This window comes from Crinia signifera, chromosome 12 (genome assembly GCF_055691185.1).
Source record: "Crinia signifera chromosome 12, ASM5569118v1, whole genome shotgun sequence".
In the NCBI taxonomy this organism is placed as follows: domain Eukaryota; kingdom Metazoa; phylum Chordata; class Amphibia; order Anura; family Myobatrachidae; genus Crinia; species Crinia signifera.
This window is the reverse complement of record NC_139228.1, coordinates 68,159,343-68,183,669: the sequence shown is the minus strand read 5'-3', so window position 1 is coordinate 68,183,669 and position 24,327 is coordinate 68,159,343. Positions and strand designations below refer to the sequence as shown.

General features: G+C 48.3%; 1 protein-coding gene across 4 annotated transcripts in view; it reads left to right on the top strand.

The window, feature by feature from the left end:
- Positions 1–10,022: 10,022 nt before the first annotated feature.
- SAMD4A (sterile alpha motif domain containing 4A) overlaps positions 10,023–24,327 on the top strand; it is a 73,795-nt gene continuing 59,490 nt past the window's right edge. For 2 of the 4 annotated variants that reach the window (XM_083167085.1, XM_083167082.1), the window contains exons 1-2: positions 10,535–10,673; positions 11,911–12,436. In XM_083167085.1, the coding sequence (XP_083023211.1) occupies positions 12,241–12,436 (196 nt within the window). In that variant the 5' untranslated portion in view covers positions 10,535–10,673; positions 11,911–12,240. Of the gene's footprint in view, positions 10,674–11,463; positions 11,614–11,910; positions 12,437–24,327 lie in introns of those variants that run through there. The other 2 variants (XM_083167083.1, XM_083167084.1) reach the window with 2 other exon arrangements.

Genomic DNA, 24,327 nt, shown 5'->3' with positions numbered 1-24,327 from the left:
GTAATTTTTCATGTTCACTGCCCACTTGTATCAAAATTGGTGAAACCCCTGGGGGTTTTAAATGTACACTATACCCCTAGATGAATTCCCTGAGGGGTGTAGTTTGCAAAATGGGGTGACTTGTGGGGGGGTTCCACTGTATTGGTGCTTGGGGGGTCTTGCTAATGCGACATAGCACCCACCAAAATTCCACCAGAATCTGAGCTGCAAAATCCAAAAATCACTCCTTCCCTTCTGAGTCCTGCCATGCACCCAAATGGTATTTTTTGGTCACATGTGAGGCATTGCCGTACTCGGGAGAAATTGGGGCACAGATTTTGGGGTGCTTTGTCTCCTTCATACCTTCTGAAAATGAAAAATTTTGAGCCAGAACTGCATTTTTGTGTAAAAAAATGTAATTTTTCATTTTCACTGCCCACTTGTATCAAAATTGGTGAAACCCCTAGGGGTTTGAAATGTACACTATACCCCTAGATGAATTCCCTGAGGGGTGTACTTTGCAAAATGGGGTGACTTGTGGGGGGGTTCCACTGTATTGGTGCAACATAGCACCCACCATTCATTCCACCAAAATCTGTGCTGCAAAATCCAAAAATCACTCCTTCCGTTCTGAGTCCTGCCATGCACCCAACTGGTATTTTTTGGTCACATGTGAGGCATTTCCGTACTCGGGAGAAATTGGGGCACAGATTTTGGGGTGCTTTTTCTCCTTCATACCTTCTGAAAATGAAAAATTTTGAGCCAGAACTGCATTTTTGTGTAAAAAAATGTAATTTTTCATTTTCACTGCCCACTTGTATCAAAATTGGTGAAACCCCTGGGGGTTTGAAATGTACACTATACCCCTAGATGAATTCCCTGAGGGGTGTAGTTTTCAAAATGGGGTGACTTGTGGGGGGGTTCCACTGTATTGGTGCTTGGGGGGTCTTGCTAATGCGACATAGCACCCACCAAAATTCCACCAGAATCTGAGCCGCAAAATCCAAAAATCACTCCTTCCGTTCTGAGTCCTGCCATGCACCCAACTGGTATTTTTTGGTCACATGTGAGGCATTTCCGTACTCGGGAGAAATTGGGGCACATATTTTGGGGTGCGTTTTCTCCTTCATACCTTCTGAAAATGAAAAATTTTGAGCCAGAACGGCATTTTTGTGTAAAAAAATGTAATTTTTCATTTTCACTGCCCACTTGTATCAAAATTGGTGAAACCCCTGGGGGTTTGAAATGTACACTATACCCCTAGATGAATTCCCTGAGGGGTGTACTTTGCAAAATGGGGTGACTTGTGGGGGGGTTCCACTGTATTGGTGCAACATAGCACCCACCATTCATTCCACCAGAATCTGTGCTGCAAAATCCAAAAATCACTCCTTCCCTTCTGAGTCCTGCCATGCACCCAACTGGTATTTTTTGGTCACATGTGAGGCATTGCCGTACTCGGGAGAAATTGGGGCACAGATTTTGGGGTGCTTTTTCTCCTTCATACCTTCTGAAAATGAAAAATTTTGAGCCAGAACTGCATTTTTGTGTAAATAAATGTAATTTTTCATTTTCACTGCCCACTTGTATCAAAATTGGTGAAACCCCTGGGGGTTTGAAATGTACACTATACCCCTAGATGAATTCCCTGAGGGGTGTAGTTTTCAAAATGGGGTGACTTGTGGGGGGGTTCCACTGTATTGGTGCTTTGGGGGTCTTGCTAATGCGACATAGCACCCACCAAAATTCCACCAGAATCTGAGCTGCAAAATCCAAAAATCACTCCTTCCCTTCTGAGTCCTGCCATGCACCCAACTGGTATTTTTTGGTCACATGTGAGGCATTGCCGTACTCGGGAGAAATTGGGGCACAGATTTTGGGGTGCTTTGTCTCCTTCATACCTTCTGAAAATGACAAATTTGGAGCCAGAACTGTATTTTTGTGTAAAAAAAATAATTTTTCATTTTCACTGCCCAGTTGTACCACAATTGGTGAAACCCCTGGGGGTTTGAAATGTACACTATACCCCTAGATGAATTCCCTGAGGGGTGTAGTTTGCAAAATGGGGTCACTTGTGGGGGGGTTCCTAACTTTTAGCATCTTATGGTGCCTAGAAACCTACATGGTGCCTAAAAAATAATCTCATAAAAAGGAGGCTCCAAAATCAAGTAGGTGCTCCTTCTATTATGAAGCCTGTGGTTTGGTCACCGTGCACACTAGGGCCACATATAGGATATTTATGAAAACAAAAGAATTGGGGGAATCAATTTTCAGTCACATTTCTCTAGTAAAATGTACTGTGTTCCTTAGAAAAATGTATTAAAATTGCAAATCTGCAAAAAAAAAGAAATTTTGAAATTTCACCTACACTTTGTTTTAATTCCTGTGAAACACCTAAAGGGTTAACAAACTTCCAAAATGCTGTTTTGAATACTGTGAGGGGTGCAGTTTTTGAAATGGCATCATTTATGGGGGTGTCTCACATACAAGTCCCTCAAAGTCACATCAGAACTGAACTGGTCCCTAAAAAAATCAGTGTTTGAAATTTTCTTGAAAATTTGAGAATTTGCTATTCATATTGTAAGCCTCCTAGTGTCCCAAAAAATTAAAAGGAAGTTGAAATAATGATGTCAACATAAAGTAGACATATGGTCTATGTTAGTTATTCACTATTTTGAGTGGTAAGATTATTTGTCTCACAAGCAGAAAATTTAACATTTTGCAAATCGCTAAATTTTCCATTTTTTCACGATATTTTGGTATTTTTCACAAAAAAACACAGACTGTATCGACCCAAATTTACCACTAATTTGAAGTACAATGTGTCACGAAAAAACAATCTCAAAATCACTGGGATAAGTAAAAGCAAAAAAAAGTTATCCCCACTTAAGTGAGACATGTCAGATTTGAAAAAAAGGGCTCTGTCAGGAACGCAAAAACTGGCTCTGTCAGGAAGGGGTTAAGATGCGATCCACGATCAGATCAGATCGGATCGCAAGGCACATCCGATTTGCATACAAGTCTGACTATATAGTGCAGATCTGCACTATATAGTCAAGGCAGCCAAGACTTTCTGGCTTGCAATACGTGAACGCGCATCGGGATCGGATCGGGATCGCAAGGGTTAAAACCCTTGCGATCTGCATCCGATTCCGAACCGATGTTGACTATATCGTCAACATCGGAAAGGAAATCGGACCGTGTGTACACACTATAAGTGACAAAACAGGCATTATTTATTCATGTAGAAAAAATAAAAATAAAATACAGGTGCACAGGTCCCGGGAGCAGACTCACAGATTTAAACAGATTTAATTTGGCAAATCTTTGTAAAATTGCAACTGCTGGCACCGGGCAAGGCCACCCTGCTCGCCCGGTCCCTCGCCAAGATGTGCCCACAAAATCGATAAAGTACAAACGCTTTGCTACACAGCGTTCACATGTTGCCCCCTATATCTCAGATCACAGTGGCTGCGTGTGAAGTCATGCACCTACTGAGGCCCTCTCCCCTGAATGGTCCAGACACTCCTGTAATGTCCTCCCACTTCAACCAAATGGGCAGTGCCCCCCCCCCCCCCCCGACACTGAATACTGATAAAGTGGAGAGAGATAAAGTAGCAGACAACGAGCTTCCAACTGTCATTTTTTGAAACAAGCCTGTAACAATATCTGGGCACCACAAGGCCAAGAATTAATTTCTCCACTGACTGTTCCCAGCTTCTTTCAATTTTGGGATATAGGACCTGTCTTTCGTTCTATTTCTATCCACGCTCCCCTCGCTACGCTTCCAGTTCACACGGTCGCCTTCTATATTTAGACATGAATCCACCACAACCTTCATGCTGCCATTTCGCCCCCTATCCTGCACCTAAATGTGGCACAATCTCGTCTCGTGCTAACAGATTCACAGCCTGGTCTTCCTGAGCGCCTGGAAACAGACGCAAGTCCCTTCTGATGTCACCGATGGTCTGGGAGATATACAGTAAGGACTAAGAATAAAAATCCCCTCCAGTTACATAATGACAGCTTTCCAGTATCACCAGACCATCCTCTAGGTCACCTAGGCTGCCATCTCCGGCATCGCAATGTGTTCCCTAGAGCCATGAGCCCAATTGGTCTATTTACTAAAGCATGGTACACGCTGAACGATGTATCGGATCCTTATTAAACATCAGAGCAATCTATGATGTCGCCAGAGATATTGCCCAGCAGGCCGTGCAGCATGGCCAACCGGGCACCGTCGCTAGTGATCGCGGGCACCTGTAAATAAGGCTTACGTAGTAGATGAACCGGCCGACATATGGTATTGGCTGGGAACGATATATCGCACCAGTATGTACCCAGCATTAACCTTGGAGAGCGATAATGCAGAGAGAGGTAATGTACCAACCAATCAGCTCCTAGCTGTCATTTTTCAAACACAGCCTGTAACGTGACAGTTAGGGGCTGATTGCCTGGTATTTTATCCCCCCCCCCAATCTGTTACAATGGGCCTTATTCTGATTCGGTCGGTGCAACGTTCGTACGGTCCGTTTCACCGTATGTTTCCCGTAAGCGGACGGTGAGCGTAAGTCTGATCACAAAACATCCGCATACGGACGGTCACAGACACCGACAAAGGGGAGTGGCGTACACTTGAGCGTACGCCACCGGACACGGACGGATCCCCTCTTAGCCACCGATAACTGGCGTACAACAGAACGTACGCCACCGTATACGGACGGGTATCGTCCGTTTCCCCACCGACATCTTGCGTATATCTGAGCGTACGCCACATTGCACGGACGGGTCTCGCTTTTTTTTTATGGAAAACTCAGCGTGTGTCACCGATCGTGAGAGTGAGCGTACGTCCGTGCACGGTGGCATACCCTTCACATATATAGCACTGAAAATCTTGACTTTCAAATATAATTAAGACAATTAATTAATTATTCTAATTGTTATTCAATAATTGTTTGATATTAACTCAATTGTCTACCTTAATAAACACCCTAATAAAACAACATTTTAACCCTCATTACATTTATATTTGTTATGTTCTAATGTGGCATTTTAATCACTATCTATGTGTCCCCACATTGCTGTTACTTTTTAAAAAAGTTATGTTTGTGTTACAGTGAAAAAGTTGACACATGTCGACTTCTGTAAATTGAGTGTCCTGCTTTTTAAAGTGTACAAAAACACTTTCTGAATGGGTGTAGATGGTTATAAACTAACTACCTTGCCATATATAAGCAGGTCTTAGAATGAATCTTACCTAAAATTAAACCAACTTTTACATGTAGAGAAGTGTAGAAAGTTATGCTTCCAATGTGTTTGAGGGCTGTGGGGTAGATTTATTACTAGGCGATCAGGGGAATCTGCGCTATCCCCGTGTGTTATAGCATGGGATAGCGCTTCCCCTGATCTATCACACCCGCCGAGCGTTTACTCTAACGCCGGCGGTGTGGGGCAGGAGGCATAGCGCAGGGGCGATATTTTGCACTGCGCCCCTGCCTCCTGCCAGATTTATGAACTATCGACTTCGCCAGCTGCAGGCGGCGATGCCCTATACCTAACAGCAGGGACAGCGCTGTCCCTGCTGCTGGCGCTGAGCTGCGCTGGGATCTCGCGAGACTAGCGAGAACCTGCGCATGCGCAGTGAGCCGGCCAGGGGGGGGGGGGGGGGGAAGGCGACGGCGTATCAGTATTAACTGATGCGCTGTCTCCAGGAGGGACATCGCCGGAGGGGGGAGTTAGCGCTCCCCGACTCCGGCGGCAAGATCTTAATAGATCTTGTCGGTGTCCCCTCCTGCTTCGCCTCGCTAATGAGGCGAAGCAGGAACTGTTATAACAGCGCGATAGGCGCTGCTATAATAAATCGGTACTTATGTAGTATCTGGGCTGCCGATTTTGTGATTGTATGCCTTAAGGCCCCCATACACTAGGGCGACTTGTCCTTAGGACAAGTCGCCCCCGACTTCCCCCTGAGCTTCCCCGGCTGCTCCCCGGGGGAGCTTGATTAGATTGGCACTTGATGTGCCATTTTTTACATGTGATAAATCGTCTCGATTTATCACATGTAAAAAACCCGTGGAGCAGGGGGGGGGGGCTACAGAGGTGGGAGCAGGGGGGCTGGGGACGCTGAGGGGGACACGTCTGTGTCCCCCGCTGCTGGGGACACGTCTGTGTCCCCCGCTGCTGGGGCCAGCGTCTGTGTGCCCCGCTGCTGAGGACGCTGCGGGGGACAGCGTCTGTGTGCACCGCTGCGGGGGACAGCGTCTGTGTCCCCCGCTGCTGGGGACGCTGCGGGGGACAGCGTCTGTGTGCCCCGCTGCTGGGGACGCTGTGGGGGACAGCGTCTGTGTCCCCCGCTGCTGGGGACGCTGCGGGGGACACAGGCGGCATAGAGCCGGGCAGGGGGAGCCGGCGGGAGCTGTCAGTGCTAGAAAAAAAAAAGCCTATACAATGAATGGGCAGCCTGTGATTGGCTGAGCGCTCTCTCAGCCAATTGCTGACTGGCTGAGAGAGCGCTCAGCCAATCACAGGCCGCCCATGCATTGTATGGGCTTTTTTTTTTTATTCATCACTGACAGCTCCCGCCGGCTCCCCCTGCCCGGCTCTATGCCGCCTGTGTCCCCCGCAGCGTCCCCAGCCCCCCCTGCTCCCTCTACCGCCTCGCTGCCCCACTAGGTCCCAAGTCGGGTGGTCGGACGTGCAGCAGGTCCGACCACCCGACGCAGATCCGATGCGCACGGGACCGCGCATCGGATCTGAGGGGACATCAAAACTAGCCGATTTTGGTCCGATTTCGGCCAGATCCGACTGATCTGGCTGAAATCTGACCAAAATCGGCTAGTGTATGGGGGCCTTTACCTTAAGGCATACAATCAGATGCGATGCGATGCGATTCGATGCGATTTTGCATAGGATTCAATGTTAAGAAGGTCCTGTTCATTTCCCCACTATCCAAGTGGGCATAGAGTTGATTTTATATAGCGTGGCGAGCGCAGCGAGCCACCGAGCCCGAAGCGTGGCGAGCGAAGCGAGCCCCGCGAGGGGATGCATTTTTCTTAAAAAGTATTCTGTTTCCCCTCGCGGGGCTCGATACGCTCGTCACGCTTCGGGCTCGGTGGCTCGCTACGATCGCCACACGTTTATATCCAACTCCATGCCCACTTGGATAGTGGGGAAAGGAAAAGGACTCCTTTTTCCCATTGAATTCTATGTTAAAATGGACTCAGACCATTTTAACATTGAATCCTATGGAAAAATCTTGACCATCGCATCGCATACGATTTGGTCGCATGCGATGCGATCCGATTTCTAAATCGGACGCCCAGATACTACATAAGTACCAATAAATCTACCCCTGTGTGTGGCTTGCAGGTAGTGAAATAATGGTTTTCACTTTATAGCCTGCAGCATTGCTTATTACATTTAGGTGTAGTAATCAGCGTTAATTAGCAGAACCAGGCGTCCGCTCTCATGCGGTATCTCTAGGGGTGGTCTGGAGGTATCTTTGGCGTCCGCCTGTTTTTGGCCCAAAATGCACGGTGCGTTCGCCAATCGAGCGGTTGTAGCACCGTACATTTTTGGTACACACCCCCGTGTACGCCCATGTTTACGCCCCGTTTCCCTCATTATTCCGGCCGCTCCCCTAAAAACTCCCCCATGCCGCCCACAATGTCCGTACTCTTGCGGACAGGTTTTTTCACACGGAGAGACCCGTCCGTGAGCGGTGTGAGGTCGCCGCACCTGCGCATTGCGAAAGCTACGCATGCGCAGATGAAAAAAAAAACCCGATCTGCCCGATTACGGTCCCACCGTAGTTAGCAGAATAAGGCCCAATATACTCATCACTACAAAGCCTCTCAGCCCCTTCTTCATGCTCGGTAACATGCCCTTTGCCAGCGGTTACATGCTTGTTGCCAGAGATAACATCCCAGTTGCCAGGGGTTACTTGCTCGTTGTTCAGGGGTTTCATAGTCACAGTGACAGATGGTTTAGTAGGACCACGTGGTGCACCCTCACACTGTTTCCTGCATGGGGTGCACCCTCCTGCAACCTGAACCTCACTGCATACTGGCTATTCAACCTATTCATCACAGAAAGACAATAAATAGGTTGACACCAAAAAAGTCAACACGAACAAAGTCGACATTCATACTTTACCAGCCAAATGGACTCCGATTGGGAACGGAAATGCGCAGGTAGTGGGTAGGTAGTGGGCAGTGCATGTGCCTGAATTGGGGAGCCACCCACCTTGTGCCAAGCTTTTCCATGTCAACTTTTTTGTGCGTCAACTTTGTGGGACAACCCATTGCCTGTGAGCTATGCCACACCAAAGCTAAGAAAGACATCTCTTTCTGTAATAGTGTATGTAGGATTTTTTAAACATGTACAGTGAGGCTCCCTGGGAAGCTGAGGTTGCAGGAGGGTGCGCTGCACCTAGGATACAGGCAGGGAAGAATGAATGTCTGTATACAGTGTGGCTCCTAGGGCAGCTCAGTTTGCAGTAGGGTGCGCTGCATGCAGCATACAGGCATGGAGGGAGGGATGGGGCATGCAGCCTGGATGCAGCGAGGCTCAGGTTGCAGAAGGGTGCACCGCATGCAGGATACAGGCAGGGAGGGATGATTGGGATGTGCAGCCTGTATGCAGTGAGGCTCAGGTTGCAGGCGGGTGCACCACATGTGGAATACAGGTGCAGAGGGATGGATGGGGCGTGCTGCCTGGATGCAGAGACGCATAGGTTGCAGGAGGGTGCACCGAATGCAGGGTCAGTTGCAGCAGGGTGCTACGCATACTGAAAATAGGTGGGGAGGGATGAATAGGATGTGCAGCCTAGATGCAGTGAGGCTCAGGTTGCATGAAGGTGCACTGCATGCAGGATACAGGTGGGGTGTGCAGCCTGGATGCAGTGAAGCAGGAGGGTGCACCACATGCAGGTTGAGCTTTCAGGAGGGTGCACAGCATGCATGATACAGGCTGGGAGGGAGGGATGGGACATGCAGACTGGATGCAGTGAGGCCTGGGTTGCAGGAGGGTGCACTGCATGCAGGATACAGGGAGGAGGGATGGGGTGTGCAGCCTGGATGAGGTGAGGCTCAGGTTGCAGGAGGGTGCACCGCATGCAGGATACAGGCAGGGAGGAAGTAGGAATGGATAGGGTGTGCAGCTTGGATGCAGTGAGACTCAGGTTGCAGGAGGGTACACCACATGCAGGATACAGGCAAGGGAGGGATGGATAGGGCATGCAGCCTGGATGCGGTGAGGCTCATGTTACAGGATGGTGCACCGCATGCAAGATACATTCGGGAATGGATCGGGCGTGCAGCATGGATGCAGTGAGGTTCAGGTTGCTGGAGGGTGCACCGCATGCAGGATACATTCAGGAATGGATGGGGCGTGCAGCCTGGATGCAGTAAGGCTCAGGTTGCAGGAGGGTGCATAGCATACAGGATACATTCAGGGATGGATGGGGCGTGCAGCCTGGATGCAGTGAGGCTCAGTTTGCAGGAGGGTGCACGGCATGCAGGATACAGCAGGCAGGGATGGATGGGGCGTGCAGCCTGGATGCAGTGAGGCTCAGTTTGCAGGAGGGTGCACGGCATGCAGGATACAGCAGGCAGGGATGGATGGGGCGTGCAGCCTGGATACAGTGAGGCTCAGGTTGCAGGAGGGTGCACCGCATGCAGGTCAGGATATATTCGGGGATGGATGGGGTGTGCAGCCTGGATGCAGTGAGCCTCAGGTTGCAGAAGGGTGCACAGCATGCAGGATACATTCAGGGATGGATGGGGCGTGCAGCCTGGATGCAGTGAGGCTCAGGTTGCAGGAGGGTGCACCGCATGCAGGTCAGGATACATTCGGGGATGGACGGGGTGTGCAGCCTGGATGCAGTGAGGCTCAGGTTGCAGGAGGGTGCACCGCATGCAGGATACAGGGACTAAGTAAAAACCGGACCCGGATAAGACACCGGAACGCCGGACCAGACATCAAACTCTGCATTCCGGAGCTTATAGTGTCTGGTCCGAGGGGTGTCCCATGCGGGGGGTGTCTTGTCCGGGGGGATGCCTGTGATTGCTCACACCAGGGACATGGGGAAGGGGAGATTACAGCCTCCCCGTGTGGTCTGGACCGTTCCAGTTTTTATTACACCCCCGGACCATGCGGTGAGGCTGTATTCTCCCCCCTCTCCTCTCCCAGGTGACAGGTGCGAGAGCAGCCTCATCAGATGGAGCACCCCCGGACAGGACACCCCCGGACCGGATACTACATGCTCCGGAAAGCAGAGTTTGATGTCCAGTCCGGCATTCCGGTGTCTTATCCGATTCCGGATTTTACCCATACCCCAGGATACAGCAGGCAGGGAGGAGGAGGACCATCCCCGCACACCCCACCCTGCGTCCTCTCTCTGCGGTCCCCCCTCCCACAGAGCCGGCCAGGCCGCAGCAGCAGCAGCAGCGGGGAGAAGAGGAATGCGGCCGCTCCTCCCCAGTGATCCCTTCTCTATTTCGGTGCCTCTCCGCCTCCTCCCCCCAGTGCCGAGCCCATGACGTAATGCTGCATGGTAATTATTAGCATGTGGGAAGCCCGGGCTCCTCCAGCCGCCCAGTCTGTGCAGATGCTGCAAGGCAACATGGCAGAGCCCAGGGAGCTGCTGGGGGCTCAGCGCCTGTAGGGGGCCCGGGGCCATGCACTGGGCGCAGGTAGGTGATGCCAGCAGCACTCAGGGATAGTGGCTCTGTCTGCAGGGGGGGCTGCCCATAGGCTGGGTGTATGGGTATGTCTATCTATCTATCTATCTATCTATCACCTCCTGTATGTATCTATCTATTGTCTATGTGTGTCCTATGTATCTGTATATCATCTGTGCATCTGTATATCATCTGTGCATCTATCTGTCAGTCATCTGTGTGTATGTAATATAAGTGTAAATTGTGTGGTGTGTGTGTGTGTGTGTATGTATGTATGTATGTATGTATATATATATATATATATATATATATATATATATATATATATATATATATATATATATATGTATGTATGTGTATATATATGTATGTATGTATGTATGTATGTATGTATATATATATATATATATATATATATATATATATATATATATATATATATATACACCGCTGTGTGGATATTACACTACAACTGAGTTGCACATTATCCCTCCCCCCCCCCCCCAGCCTGATCTGTTGCGCTGGTGCTTACTGACACCTTTGCTTACTGATGGCTGTTAATCCATCACGGCTGCCCTGATGCTGGAAACCCAACTTTTCACCCCCCCCCCCCCTTTTTGCCGTCACCTATAGCCATTGTACCCAGGAATGTTTTTTTTTCTGTGTTAATACACAGCGCTACTGACCATAGCTCATCACCCCATGGGGATCTGCTTATTAAGCCAGCGGTGCATTGGCACAAGTAGGCATGACTGTTGAATGTCGACGCATAGTCTTGAATAAAAAAAAAACAACAACAAAATACTAAGCGCGGGTTGCGGATAGAGGGGGGAATCTGCGGGAGCCGTCTGTCATTACAGAGATTTGGGCTGGTTTATTTATACTGTGCGCTCTGTCGCTTCTCTATCAGAATCGAGTTGATGCGGATGTCGGCAGTTTTGCTGCTGCTCGGGTGAGTTAAATCTGATTTATTCACTGCACCAAATGGCCCTAGAATGTGCAGAAGTTATCCTCCCGTGTCCTAGCTGAGCCCTCTGTCCGCTTGTCCCCTTCCGTCAGCACCCCACTCTCTGAAACCTGCCGTCATCATCTGTAGCTGCCGGATAGCCTAGAGCGACTTTTTTTTGTTTTTGTTTGTTTTAAACTTTCCAAAAATCCCAGTTAGGAACTAGCAAGCGCCCCGTGTAGCCGGGGTTGTGTAGCGTTGAGTCACAGAGTATGTGTCATAATCACGGTCTTATTTTCACAGTTGTGAGCATTGGTCTGGAATGCGGGTGTGCAGGGGTCACAGAGAGAACCCAAAGGGGGCGGCCGACCTGGAGGAGACGCGGCAGGGACACCAGTGAATCCTGGCGGAGAGTATGATCGAGACAGAAAGTCCAGCTAAAGAATAACCCACGCCACTGCAGTCACCACTCGGCAGAGCCCAGCCGCTGTGTCCCCCCCTCCCCTGTCGGCGAAGAAGGGAAGAAGACGACGCAAACAACAGGGAAACAAAAGCAGAATCTCCTGACTCTCGGCCTCTTCCATCTTCAAACTTTTCTTTATTTCCTGCGGATCCGGCAAATCTCCTATAATCATGATGTTTCGGGATCAAGTAGGAATGCTTTCTGGGTGGTTCAAAGGCTGGAACGAGTGCGAGCAAACTGTTGCTCTGCTGTCTCTCCTGAAACGGGTGAGCCGGACCCAAGCCCGATTCCTGCAGATATGTTTGGAGCATTCCTTGGTAGATTGTACAGAACTGCACATACTTGAAGGCGAAGCCAACAATCCGGGTGAGTTTTGGTTCCCCATGTTTTTTTTATTGTTGTATAAATCCCACCCGGCGCCCGCAGAACGGGTTGCCGCTGTAGAGGTGCCCTGTATCCTGGCATTAATAAGACTGGCAAATGAGACCCCAAATATCGGCCTGATTCAGTGTGGATCGCAATCAGTTAGATTATCGAAGACTGCACACGTGCAGCGCGTTACATGGGCGTTCCCATGGGGTTACGGGCAGGAGGAGGTGTGCTGAAGGCGAGCGGCTGACGTCCCATGGAACAGCTACCCACCCTGTCTTCGTCCCACTGCCCGCAAATATAGGTCTGTCTCCATATATGCGAAGACAGGAGAAAACATTCAAATGATTTCGCCTGCAGCGGGCACATGCGAGGGGTATGTGTCTTTGTAATACATCCCCTCGCATGGGCGGGCTCTCTGGGACTCTGCGAGCTTTGTAGCTTGCTGACTCCACCAGAATCAGGGCCTATATCCGGACACACAGCAGTCGCAGTTTGACAGGAAGCTGACATTTAGGGGTGGCAACATGGCGTCTTCTGGGTGTGTTTGTGAAAACGCGGGCGCATTTCGGGTGGGTCTCTGGCGTCAGCGATAACCACTTCCAGTCTGGTTCTTGGCAGATGAGTGAAGCCTTATGCTGGGTATACACTGGCCGATTCCCGCGACCGCTGAGATAGCTAACTACATCGGCGGTGCTGCGGGAGAACGATATCGTGCGCACAAACTGACCGATATCGGTTACTGACCCCCGCTGCGTACATACAGTCGCTGATTAAGCTGCAAGTACAGATGACATAGGAGCACGCTTCGTTAAGGTAAATAAGCGTACACACTTACCGATGTTTGCGATGTATCGTGAATATTGTCAACGCTACATCCCCCCCGCTTTAAACTTACTCCGATGTAAAGTGGATGGTTCGAGATTTGCGAATGGATCGCTATTAGCAACGTAGTCGCAATTTTGCAAGCGGCGGCTATGCGTTCTGTCTGGGCGGCGACTTTCTGATCGCTCTAATTAGCGATCCATCCTGAATTAGACCCTAAATAATGAGCTGGTAACCTGAAGCTTTCAATCATCGGGTGACTGAGGTGGGCTTTCCGTGAAATGAGTTTATTTCGATTCTGTATATATCATGAATGCTCTTCTGTGATGATTGCGTCGTTCTACCTCTTGTACCCTCAGATCTAGAGCATCTTCCTAATGGTATTGTTCTGTGCTGCGCAGTTCTCCATTGGAACTAAGCTAGCTTGAATGATTGACTTCCTCTCTCGCGGTCTTGCAGTTGCCTCTACAATAAGTGAGTCCGATCACGTAGAGTCTGTATTTTCCAGGCTTTTTGGCAAGATGGCTAGTGTCATGTTTGTGTTGTTGTTGCAGCAGCGAGTATGTGTGTATTATTGCGCTGGTTTTTGTGCTTTGCATTAACGTGGTAGCCGAGGGATCTGCAGAGCATCTCCATTATACATTGGCGACGGTGTTCTTGTGTTTTTTTCATGTGTTGCGTTCTAGAATCCCTGGCGGTCCTATGACCCTTTTATTTTTGGAAAGCGCTGGGGATTTTCAGCGCCGTCACCTATGCCCCAGACACACCTTATTTAAAACACAATAGATGGTCTCGGAAGGAGTTGATCACTTGTGTTCCATGGTAGGTAGGATTCCTTAGGCCTGACTGCAGCACGATACACAACAGAGCCCCCAGTGTTTGCGCTGGGTGGAGAATGAACGGACGTGGTCCAGCTGTTCTGTATTAGAACCTGAATGGATTGGCAGCTGCTCTCCCTGCCAGTCTGTAAGGCTGGCAGCGCCAGTCTGGGTGGATAAATCCAGCCAGCAAAAAATGTAGACTCGACTGCAGAGTTTTACCAGAACGTCTGCGGAGCTGATAGTCAGACTTCGTGACTTCTGCTGTGCCAAAATCACGTGGCTCTGCTGTGTCTATCGACGCGCAGATTTAAAGTCCCGCCCACGGCTGTGGGTATCTAGAACCGTGGTGGTCAGCAGTGTGGTAGTTAACGTGTCCTACTATTGGCTGAGGTGATGGTGCGCTATTGTTTTGACAGAATTAATTTATTACCTTGTCCTCTATTAAATGCAGTTGACGGGTCCCTGGGTCATAAGGTGCGAGTACTGGGCGGGCAGCTGACATCCTTTGATGTCAGCTGCCCGCCCCCCGGCACCTGCGTCATCGGAGCTTTACCATAAAAATGCCCAGCGTTTTTATGGGAATGCCCATGAATCGTTGGGCATTCTCATGAGCGCATCTTCCGGACAGCCGCCCCGCGGCCCCCGCCTGCACTGTTGTGTGCGAGTGCCTGGCGAACCACCTATTTGCCGTGGCCACTCGCGCGCACACAGCATATGCACATGCGCAAAAGAAAAACATCGGGCGACCGCGCGGGGGACTGATCAGCCCAGTATAACCTCGTTTTGCTTGGGATAATATGGCAGCTTAAAGTGTCTGCTTGCCTTAGCTGTGTCTCGCTATTTGTTTAGCGCAGTGGTTCCCAACCTGGGGTACTAGTACCCCTGGGGGTACTCTGCAGAGCAGTTGGGGGTACTTGAAAATAATATTGGTAATGGCGGAAGATGCAAAAAAGTATTTTTATGGCAGAAGAAGACCCATTGCCATGGAGAAGAACCATGTTGTCATTTATGGTTCTGTCTTCAGCATCTCATTGTGCTTTTGCCTGACCAGCAATCCACTGGGAGCTACCCATGCTGCCCTCAGACATCAGCGATCATCTGCCCTGCACTGACACGGGTGGAGGAAGCAGCGGCATTAATCCTACAGGTGTAAGTGGGAACCCTGGAGATAATACACAACCAGCGGCCAGACACGGAAGGGCACGATTCCTGTCCGCTACTCCTTAATATAAGGACATGCATAAGGATACGCATACCGCTCACTTCCACTCCACTCATAAGTACTGTCTATATTTTAAATTGAGAGCAGGGGGTACTCATCACTGAAAAGCCTAATCAAGGGGTACGGGAGAGAAAAAAGGTTGGGAACCACTGGTTTAGCGCATCCAGTGCAAAATATGATTAGAACTTGCGTCTTGTTACAATTATTTATTTACAATTGTAAACAACAGTGATTAAGCAAACTGGGCAGATCTAAACCGACATGGAGGTAGGAGGGCCCTGCTCGCAAGCTTACAATCTATAGTTTTATTTTCATATTTATGAAATGTCTCCATTGGAGGGGTGTAAGCAGAAATACATATAGCTGTCTGTAGTGGAATACTGTAGTGTTTGCAGTTGAGAAATACTGAATAACATGTTTTTGTCTGAATTGCATCAGTTTATTTGCCGTGTACCCGAGTGATACAGACCAGATGCTCCACTGCTGGTGTTTCCCTGTGTGGCGGTCGCCTGTCCGTCACTATTCGCTGTGTTTCTTGGCATTGGATTCTGGCTATTGGGCCACAACGTGAATGGTTGTATCATGTACCGACATTCTGTTTTGTGCAGTTATTAAAGGGAAAGGAGACGTATCTAAGCTGGTACTTGTTGAACCCCGTATCGCCTTTATTTTCTTGCACGCAGGTGACGACCTAATGCTCTTATTTAAACTCCAATGTGGATTTTTATTCAGCTGTAGTTCAGGGAAAGTTACATTAGAATACATTTATCTGGAAGGTCGACATGAGGTTTTTTTTTTGCCGAATGTCAACGTAAGTCGACATGGACACTGTATCAGTGTACCGCTGCACTCGCCATACTTAGGGAACACTTTTCGGTTCTCCCTCCACACTCCAGTGGACGTAGGGAATACAATACCGCCTGGTTTTGAAGGGGAAAAAATCGGGAAAACCTCATGTCGAACTCTTGACCGTCGACCTTCCCATTGTCACCTAATGCTTGTGTCGACCTTCATACCTAGCGACCGTATCCTGCCTGCAAAGCTGCTGGTTCCATGCTCCTGTACGGTAAATGGTGGTACTCCCTGTTTATGACCATAATCTTTTCTTCTATTCCATATTAGATCTCTCACACCCCTACAGCTCCTGTGACTTCTAGGTATCTCAAACCTTTTACATTTATTTACAGTCTCTTATATAGCAGCAGATTCTGTTGCGCTTTACAATTGGAAACTGATAAAACAAACTGTGTAGTTACAAACTGACATAGAGGAAGGAGGGCCCTGCTCGCACGCTTACACTGTATTACAAGAAACTCTTTCTTCTTATGCTGCCCATACATATGTGAGATATTGCATGCAATCCTTCGATTTCGACTGCATCTGGCCGAGAAATCGAATGACTGTATGCATTTTTAGGGGACATTTGACGCGATGCGCGGGCACGCCGGTCGAATGTCGGGTCTCAAGATCTTATGTGCTGCACATAATATCTATCGAATCGCAGGAGCGATCGCATGTGGTCTTTAACCACATGCGATGCTCGAATGCGGTCCGCAGGTGGGGGGCGGAGGGAACGCTTTTTCATCGGGATAGGGAGAGGGAGCAGGAGGGACTGCTGGTGGCGTGGGAGACGGTGGGCAGAGGGCGGCGTTATGTAGCGCAAGAAGCGCTAGTGCTGCGGCGGGGGTCTGTCAGCGGTGGTGGCAGAAGTGTTTAAAACACTGAAAAGCCCTCTGATTGGCTGAGATATCTCAGCCAATCAGAGGGCTGCCCAGTGTTTAAACAATTCTGCCGCCACCACTGACTGTCCCCCGCCGCAGCGCCAGAGCTTTGTGCGCTACATAACGTCGCCCTCTGCCCACCCGCTTCCAGCACCCGATGTGCCATCTCAAGATGGCATGTGACATCGGGTGCTGCAAAGGGGGCACCACAAGATGTGATCGGGTTTGATGGACATCGCACTGCAATGTTGCATCAAATCGCACATATGTATGGGCAGCATAAGTGTATTCCAGTGAGTAATGTAACAAAGTCTCCATGTGATGTAAAGTTTGTGGACACTACAGTTTCTCCCCCCCCCCCCCCCCCCCCAAAAAAAAAACAAAACCCCATGACTATTTAAATCCCCCATATCCTGATACTTGAAGCATTGGGTACCACGCTCAGTGGGAATGGGTACTGTCATCCAGGGTGACTCCTATCCTATATGGAAAGGAATTCTGAAACCTGGAGCATAGATGAAGTCTTACCATTACTTAGCAATTAGTAATGACCTTACAGTACCTCCTTAACGAGTTTATGTAAGCAACAGCCGGTAAATGAACTCCACTAATTGTCAGAACCATTGTATCTAAACTGTAGTTCGGTTGACCGCACACTAGTATATAAGGTTGTATACATCGTGCGTCGCGCCCACTTCCTACCTGCACGCTTGGTTTTCTACTGGTTATTCTCCTTGGTGGGTACTTGCACCAGTCTAAACGCTGTGTAATTAATCTGTGCAGAACTGGGTTTATTTAACGTTACACACTTGAGAACTTTCATCTACAGCTACTCAATCACAAGCGGAAAAATGCGTACATCGTCTGTACTTGGGCAGATATTGTTCTGCAGCATGCCCAGGTGAAACGCCTCATTTCCGCTCTGCTGACAGGTGTACGTTTGGCACTGATTTAGCCCAACTTGCCAGCACCAATGGCTGGATTTATATACTGTCTATTTTTTTTATTGACTGTTTTTCTTTTAAATTGTCTACTGTCATGTCTGCTTTTGTTCCACTGGCTGTAGTATGCAAATGAGCGAGGACACAGGAAGCGGCTTACTTGCGGGCTGATTGCTCATTGATGAGAATCCCGCCAGTCTCATTAGTAGGAACTTGATTGAGGTCACTGAGTCCTCCTTGTCGGTATAGGCTGTTCTGTGAAGTCACACAGTCCTTTTACGTGTATACTGCTGGCTTCTTTTGCCTGATGTATGGAAACAGATTGCATCGGTGTAACACATGTGTGTAAAGGGGGGGGGGGGGGGCAGGAACCCCTAGGAAGTGGCATATGAGATAACAGGACCGTGCTGGAGGCTATTTTTCATAAGCAGCAAATGTTCCCCAACAAGTGTACTCCAGACGATAAGTGTTATTGGCCCTTATTCTGGTTCACTCGCTAAGGCAAAGTCCTTCTCAAATGGGCAGAAACATGCTGCACTGCAGGTGAGGCAGATGTAATGTGTGCAGAGAGAGTTAGATTTGGGTGAGTTATTTTGTTTCTGTGCAGGGAAAATACTGACTGCTTTATTTTTACACTCCAATATAGATCTCACTTTGAAGTAAAGCCCCACCCAAATCTAACTCTCTCTGCACAAGTAACATCTGCCCCACCTTCAGTGCACATGGTTTTGTCCGTTTGAGAAGGAATTTGCCTTTGCGAGTGAAACAGAATAAGGGCCTTTGTGTGGTACATATATAGGTCTTGTGTGATTTTATAGGTGTTTATATACACGTTTGTAAAATACTGGGGGAAACACTTGTTACTCCCATCTGCGGGTTGAAAACATTAATATCTCCCCTCAACATTCATGCTCCACATCATTGCGACCATTTCCCATCACCCAACATACATGTTAATACTAGTTAAAGCCCATCAAAATGACAGCTTCTGCAATGTCCTTTCACTTTGAGCTGTAACACTTTTTACTTTCACTTTGAGCTGTGGCAGTTTTTAGCCCACAAACCCTCCACCCCACCCCCAGTCCCTATCTGCTCCTACCTCCAATCTCTGTCTTCACAGCTCCCTCTCTCCACGCTGCGGAATATGTGCTCGCTTTATAAATAACTGGTAATAAATAAATATCCAGCGAGTTTGAAACCGATCAGTGTCCCTGCAATAATTACATTCATGTTCTGTTATGCCATCTTTTAGCACGTCTTCACTAATCGCACATCTCTAAATAAATTCTTATCCAATGGAAGGGGTGTCCAAATGTGTTATTTTTACCTTTTTAAAATAAGGACTTTGGGCCTAGTTCACTCTTTCTGACAAAATCCTTCTTAGATGGACAAAACCATGTGCACTGCAGGTGGGGCAGATGTTACTTATGCAGAGAGAATTAGATTTGGGTGGGGTTTTACTGCAAAGTGAGATCTATATTGCAGTGTAAATATAAAGCAGTCAGTATTTACCCTGCACAGAAACAAAATAACTCCCTGATATCTAATTCTCTCTGCACATGTTACATCTGCCCCCCTGCAGTGCACATGCTTTTGTCCATCTAAGAAGGATTTTGTCAGAGTGAACTAGAATAAGGCCCTTTATTACAGTTCTCACCGAGTTTGCAAACAAAAAGCTGCGATTTAACTGAATCCCGAGTTCACTTGTTGCAGATTTTGAATTAAATAATAAAAAAAAAAAGTTGCAGCCATCTGTCTCGCCTGCGTTAAGTATCAGGGTGATGTAGTCTTTTCCCATCATCCTGCGTTTTGAAGCGGTTGATCACTTCCCTTCGGCGGCCCCAATCACTACACCGTAGTGCGGTGCGGCTCTGATTGCGGTGACTTTGGGGGAAATTCTATTTCACATGGGATGTTGCTACGGACAACCAATCAGATACTATCTAGACCTATAGAAAACCCATCTGTGCAAATCTACAAGAGAATTGTGAATTTATCGCTGTTCACTATCCACCTGCAAATCCATATGTAGTTCCTTCACCGTCGAATGATTTTCCCAGTCTGTTCAAATAGGAGTTCGTCCGACCCTTGGAAATTTGCTGATCAGCTACCAACTGTGAATCAGGCCCAAAGTACAGACACAAATACGCAAAACAAGAAAACAGCGGCTTACAGTACAGGTCTGGTTTGCATATCCGTGCTGAAATACAGCCCATACTGTGCTAGAAGCACCACAGCCGAGAGCGGCACCCCAGGGAGGGAAGAGGAACTGCATGGGTTATGAAAGATTTATGATTGCGGGGACCGATACCCCATACCTGCTCCTTTCTAATATCTGATGCGTGGACAGATGTTCCCAGCCAACTGTCTGCTTGGGAGGAAAAGGTTCTAAGTTACTGTCCCAAAAATGAAAGTAACAGATGTTGACAGGAGTTTAAAAAAAATAAAACAATAACACAGATTGCCTGACAGACTACACCACCGCCTGGAACACGGTGGCCACATCCTTCCTGACTAAGAGCGGGGACACCAAAGAAGGTTGACGCGTTTTAAGATGGTTGTTCGCCTCTTCTTCAGGGTACAATTACAAGCAGGCTTTATATTCCTGGAGAGAGCCGTGACCTCACTGGTCCCCTGATAGATTGCAGAGGGGGAAGGAGACAGGGCAAATATACTAAAGCTTCAAAAAATGAAGAGGGGATATTGCCCGTAGAAACCAATCACATTCTGTATCAATTCTCTGTGGCGTCCTAGACAGACCAAATCTAATTGGTTGCTAAGGGCAACATCCCCTCTTTTCATTTTTAGACGCTTTAGTAAATTTACCCACATAGTTACATAATAAGGACCGCACATAAGAAACCATTCTTCAGGTAACTCGACAAATGTAAGGGGAGGATTCTTAATTCAGCTCTTGGAGTGCCTGTCTATGGATTGGGGTCCTGAGGGCTGCTTCTGGGAACCGCGGGTTTGTGCGTTTCCTGCAGCCAATGGGAACTGTGTTTAGAATCCTCCCCTTCTATTTATCAAGCTATCTGATGCATGGTTTTGTTTCTCGTTGGTGTCGTTATTTTGTACTTGGTACTTTCTTACCTCAGCAAGTCAGCAGAGTACTGGCACCCCCGCTACCCAGCATCTCTACGCTGAGCATGTTGTCACACCAGTAGTGGCGCACAGAGGGCCTGGTTCAGAGAGCGACGCAGTTTGTACAGCGGCTGCGCCCGCGGCCGGCTACGTAGATATGCAACCAATAGGAGGCTTCTTGTGTAAGCAGATGCCACACATAATCCACTGCTGCATCCTAGAGTGCAACAAGGGATCACTTGTGGGAGGATGGGCCCTCTGAGTTGTCTTCAAGTAACCAGAATGGCCATGCTGTTCATACTGCTGGGGAAGGCGTAGACCTTGGCCGGAACAAAATGGTGGTAAAACCGTTCAAACCCCTAAATGTTCCCTGAAGATTAGTCTCTTAGTCACACTGAAACATTAGACTGCAACACAATTGCTGTATTAGTGAAGACCCGGAGTGCTTTCATCAGGGAATTGGTAATTGTGTGTGTTTGTTTGTTTGTATGTATGTGTGTATATATGTGTGTGTGTGTGTGTGTGTGTGTTCTGCCAGTTTCCGAACTCTCTGCTCTGAATACAATCCTCAGTATTGTTCTTGGTGTGAACAATGCACAGTACTACTTCTCTGGTTTACTGGATGGAAGTCTCGTTCTCTCCTCTGAATGCTGCATGAGATCTATAGAGAAGGCGTAATGAGCATCACATGGAAGATTACCGGTCGCGTCTGTCAGTGCGTCCTATAAATCACTAGCACCCTATCGGTGACCCGTGTCGACGCACCGTTCCCGGCAGGCGCCCGCCCCAGGGCATAGTATCCGTTTAGTGGTTGGAGCGATGCTAGGAGTGAGCTTGGGATTATTTTCCATCACGAATCTGCACATTGGATATAATAAATGCTTTTGGGCTTGAAGACGGCGAGCGTTCCAGAGGATACATACTTGTCTGGCGTGTCACCTGTGGGTATGTCCATAAATAGCAGCTGTTGCAGCTCTCTGTGGGAGATACGGGGTGTCCAATTTTAGCACAGGACTCGCTATAAACAGTCTCCATTGAAATGAAAGAATGAGGAGTAGCAGATGCGAAGGCGGTGAATGTGGTGGCGGCGGATGTGGCTGATCGGGGCTGGGCTGCTCTGCGGCGTTACATCTGCTTCTGTCGGCTAGGAAACTGCAGAACTGAATTACACTTCTATTGTAATGCATGTATTGAGGTAGTCTCTCATTGGTGCTGACGCAGGGACCGCTACAGATTGAGCACGGAAAAATAGCATATATAAAATGTCTAGTGTCCGCGTGTCTCCGAAACACCGCCATCTGTTGGCTGCAAGTGAAACTGCATATTTCATGCACAAACACAGAGGCAATCACATGGTAGCAGACTAGCTTACGAAGCATTGCTTTTAGTGGACTTACTGGTATATAATATATGTGTACAGAGGGGCTTCTGCAGGTCCGCAAGGTGCACGTTAATGTAAACATGCTTTATGGGGAACTGCGTACATTGGGATAATGCCGCCCCCCCCCCCCAGCCTCTCCAGGCCGACGTGAGGGTCCGATACGCACAGGAGCACAGTTGTGTGCATCCGCTTCCTGAGTGGGCATATTGTAGATCATGGCGGGTTATGGTTTGGGCACTGGCTTGATTCTCCCTCTGTATCCCCCCATAGCATAGTCCAAGCAATTAAGGAAAAAAAGGTGAAAAACTCATGTCAACCATTTCTTGTGTTGACGTTTGCCATGTCGACCCTTTATATGTCAATCATATGGTGCCGACCTATTGGCTGTCAACCTGGACTCTGTGTAATAAGGGCAGTTATTAGCTATGGCTTGTCCATGCATGAGTTTGCATACCTAGATGAGTCAAATACTATTTCTACATGATCAATAACTAGTTAAAAGCCTGTCAAAATGACGGCTTCTGCAATGTACTTTCACTTTGAGCTGTTACCGTTTTTAGCCCAAAAATTCTTCACCCCAGTCCCTATATGTTCCTACCTCCAATCTGTCTTCATAGCTCCTTCTCTCCATATCCAGCAAGTTTGAAACAGACCAGTGTCCCTGTAAAAATTGCTTTCACTTTCTGTTATGACCTCTTTTAGCACACAAAGGAGTAATTTGGTCCATTGAGAGGCCTCTAGAGGTCGCTGGTGGTACTTAACCTCATACAGCTTTTTTCTAGACCCTTGGTATCCTAAATTGTGTACTTGTGTTGCTGGTGCCAATGTATGTTGTGTGGGGATGTTGCAGCTGGGTGTTGCACGGTGAGGTCACCTGGATACCGCGACCGCTGGGCTGAATGTCACCAGCTGGGCGCGATGCTACATTGTGACATTCCATGTGACTGATCACTGTTTTTAAATGAACTCCTGGCGCTTTGGATAATCTCATGTATTGATTGTAGTCTGGGCAGCTGGAGTTGCTGCGATGGGATACATACGGATGACCAGTGGTCGGAATGCCGGCGTTTAGAACACCAACGCAGGCTCCCCGAAGGAGTGACTCCAGACGGTGGTCAGGTAAGTATACTTGCATATCCTCCCCTCCATCCTGGCAGTCGGGTTTCTGGTGGTCGGGTGTCTGACGTCTATACGGTGAATACGATAGCCTGGTGCGCCAGTCTGGTTCAGAGCACCAACCTTTCTGGATTTGTCTGAAGACCTCTGCGTAGGGCTTTCTACTGTCACGGATCAGTTATCCCATTGGTCCACATTTCTTTGTCTGCAGAACTTTGGTTGTGTTCACCGATCCAGGACATTGGCCGAGACATAGGGCAAAAAGCCCATTGTCCCCGTAATATGTGGCCACACTCTTGTCTAGGCTAATAACTGGCAGTGGCCCATTTTGAAAACTTTTTTTGGTTTTGGAAAATTTGGGCTTCCCCTACCCACCATGTAGTCTAGATACTGATACCCCGGCAATACTGCTTTTTGCAAATCTATTTGCAAACCTTCTGCTACTGTGCTGGCATTGAAAGGCCAACTAGGTGTTCGGGGTCCAAAGCAAGAAATTCAGTATCAAGAATTGTCCCCCCCGCACCCACCACCACTCTACCCCAAAACCACTTTTTGGTGCAGTCACTCTACTAGTGTCAACAAACCTGTGGCGTGTCTGCCCTTCAAGGGCTGGCACAACTCCTTTTGTTGGCACCCTAGGCAAAACGTTAGCTTACTGTTATCTCTAGATGGCCTCCACTACCAGCTTTTTACATTACGTTCAACAAGGACACCTCGCAGACTCCTCCTTAATTTTGGGATAGTCCAGGACACCTCCCCTCCAGATTTCGGAGCCAA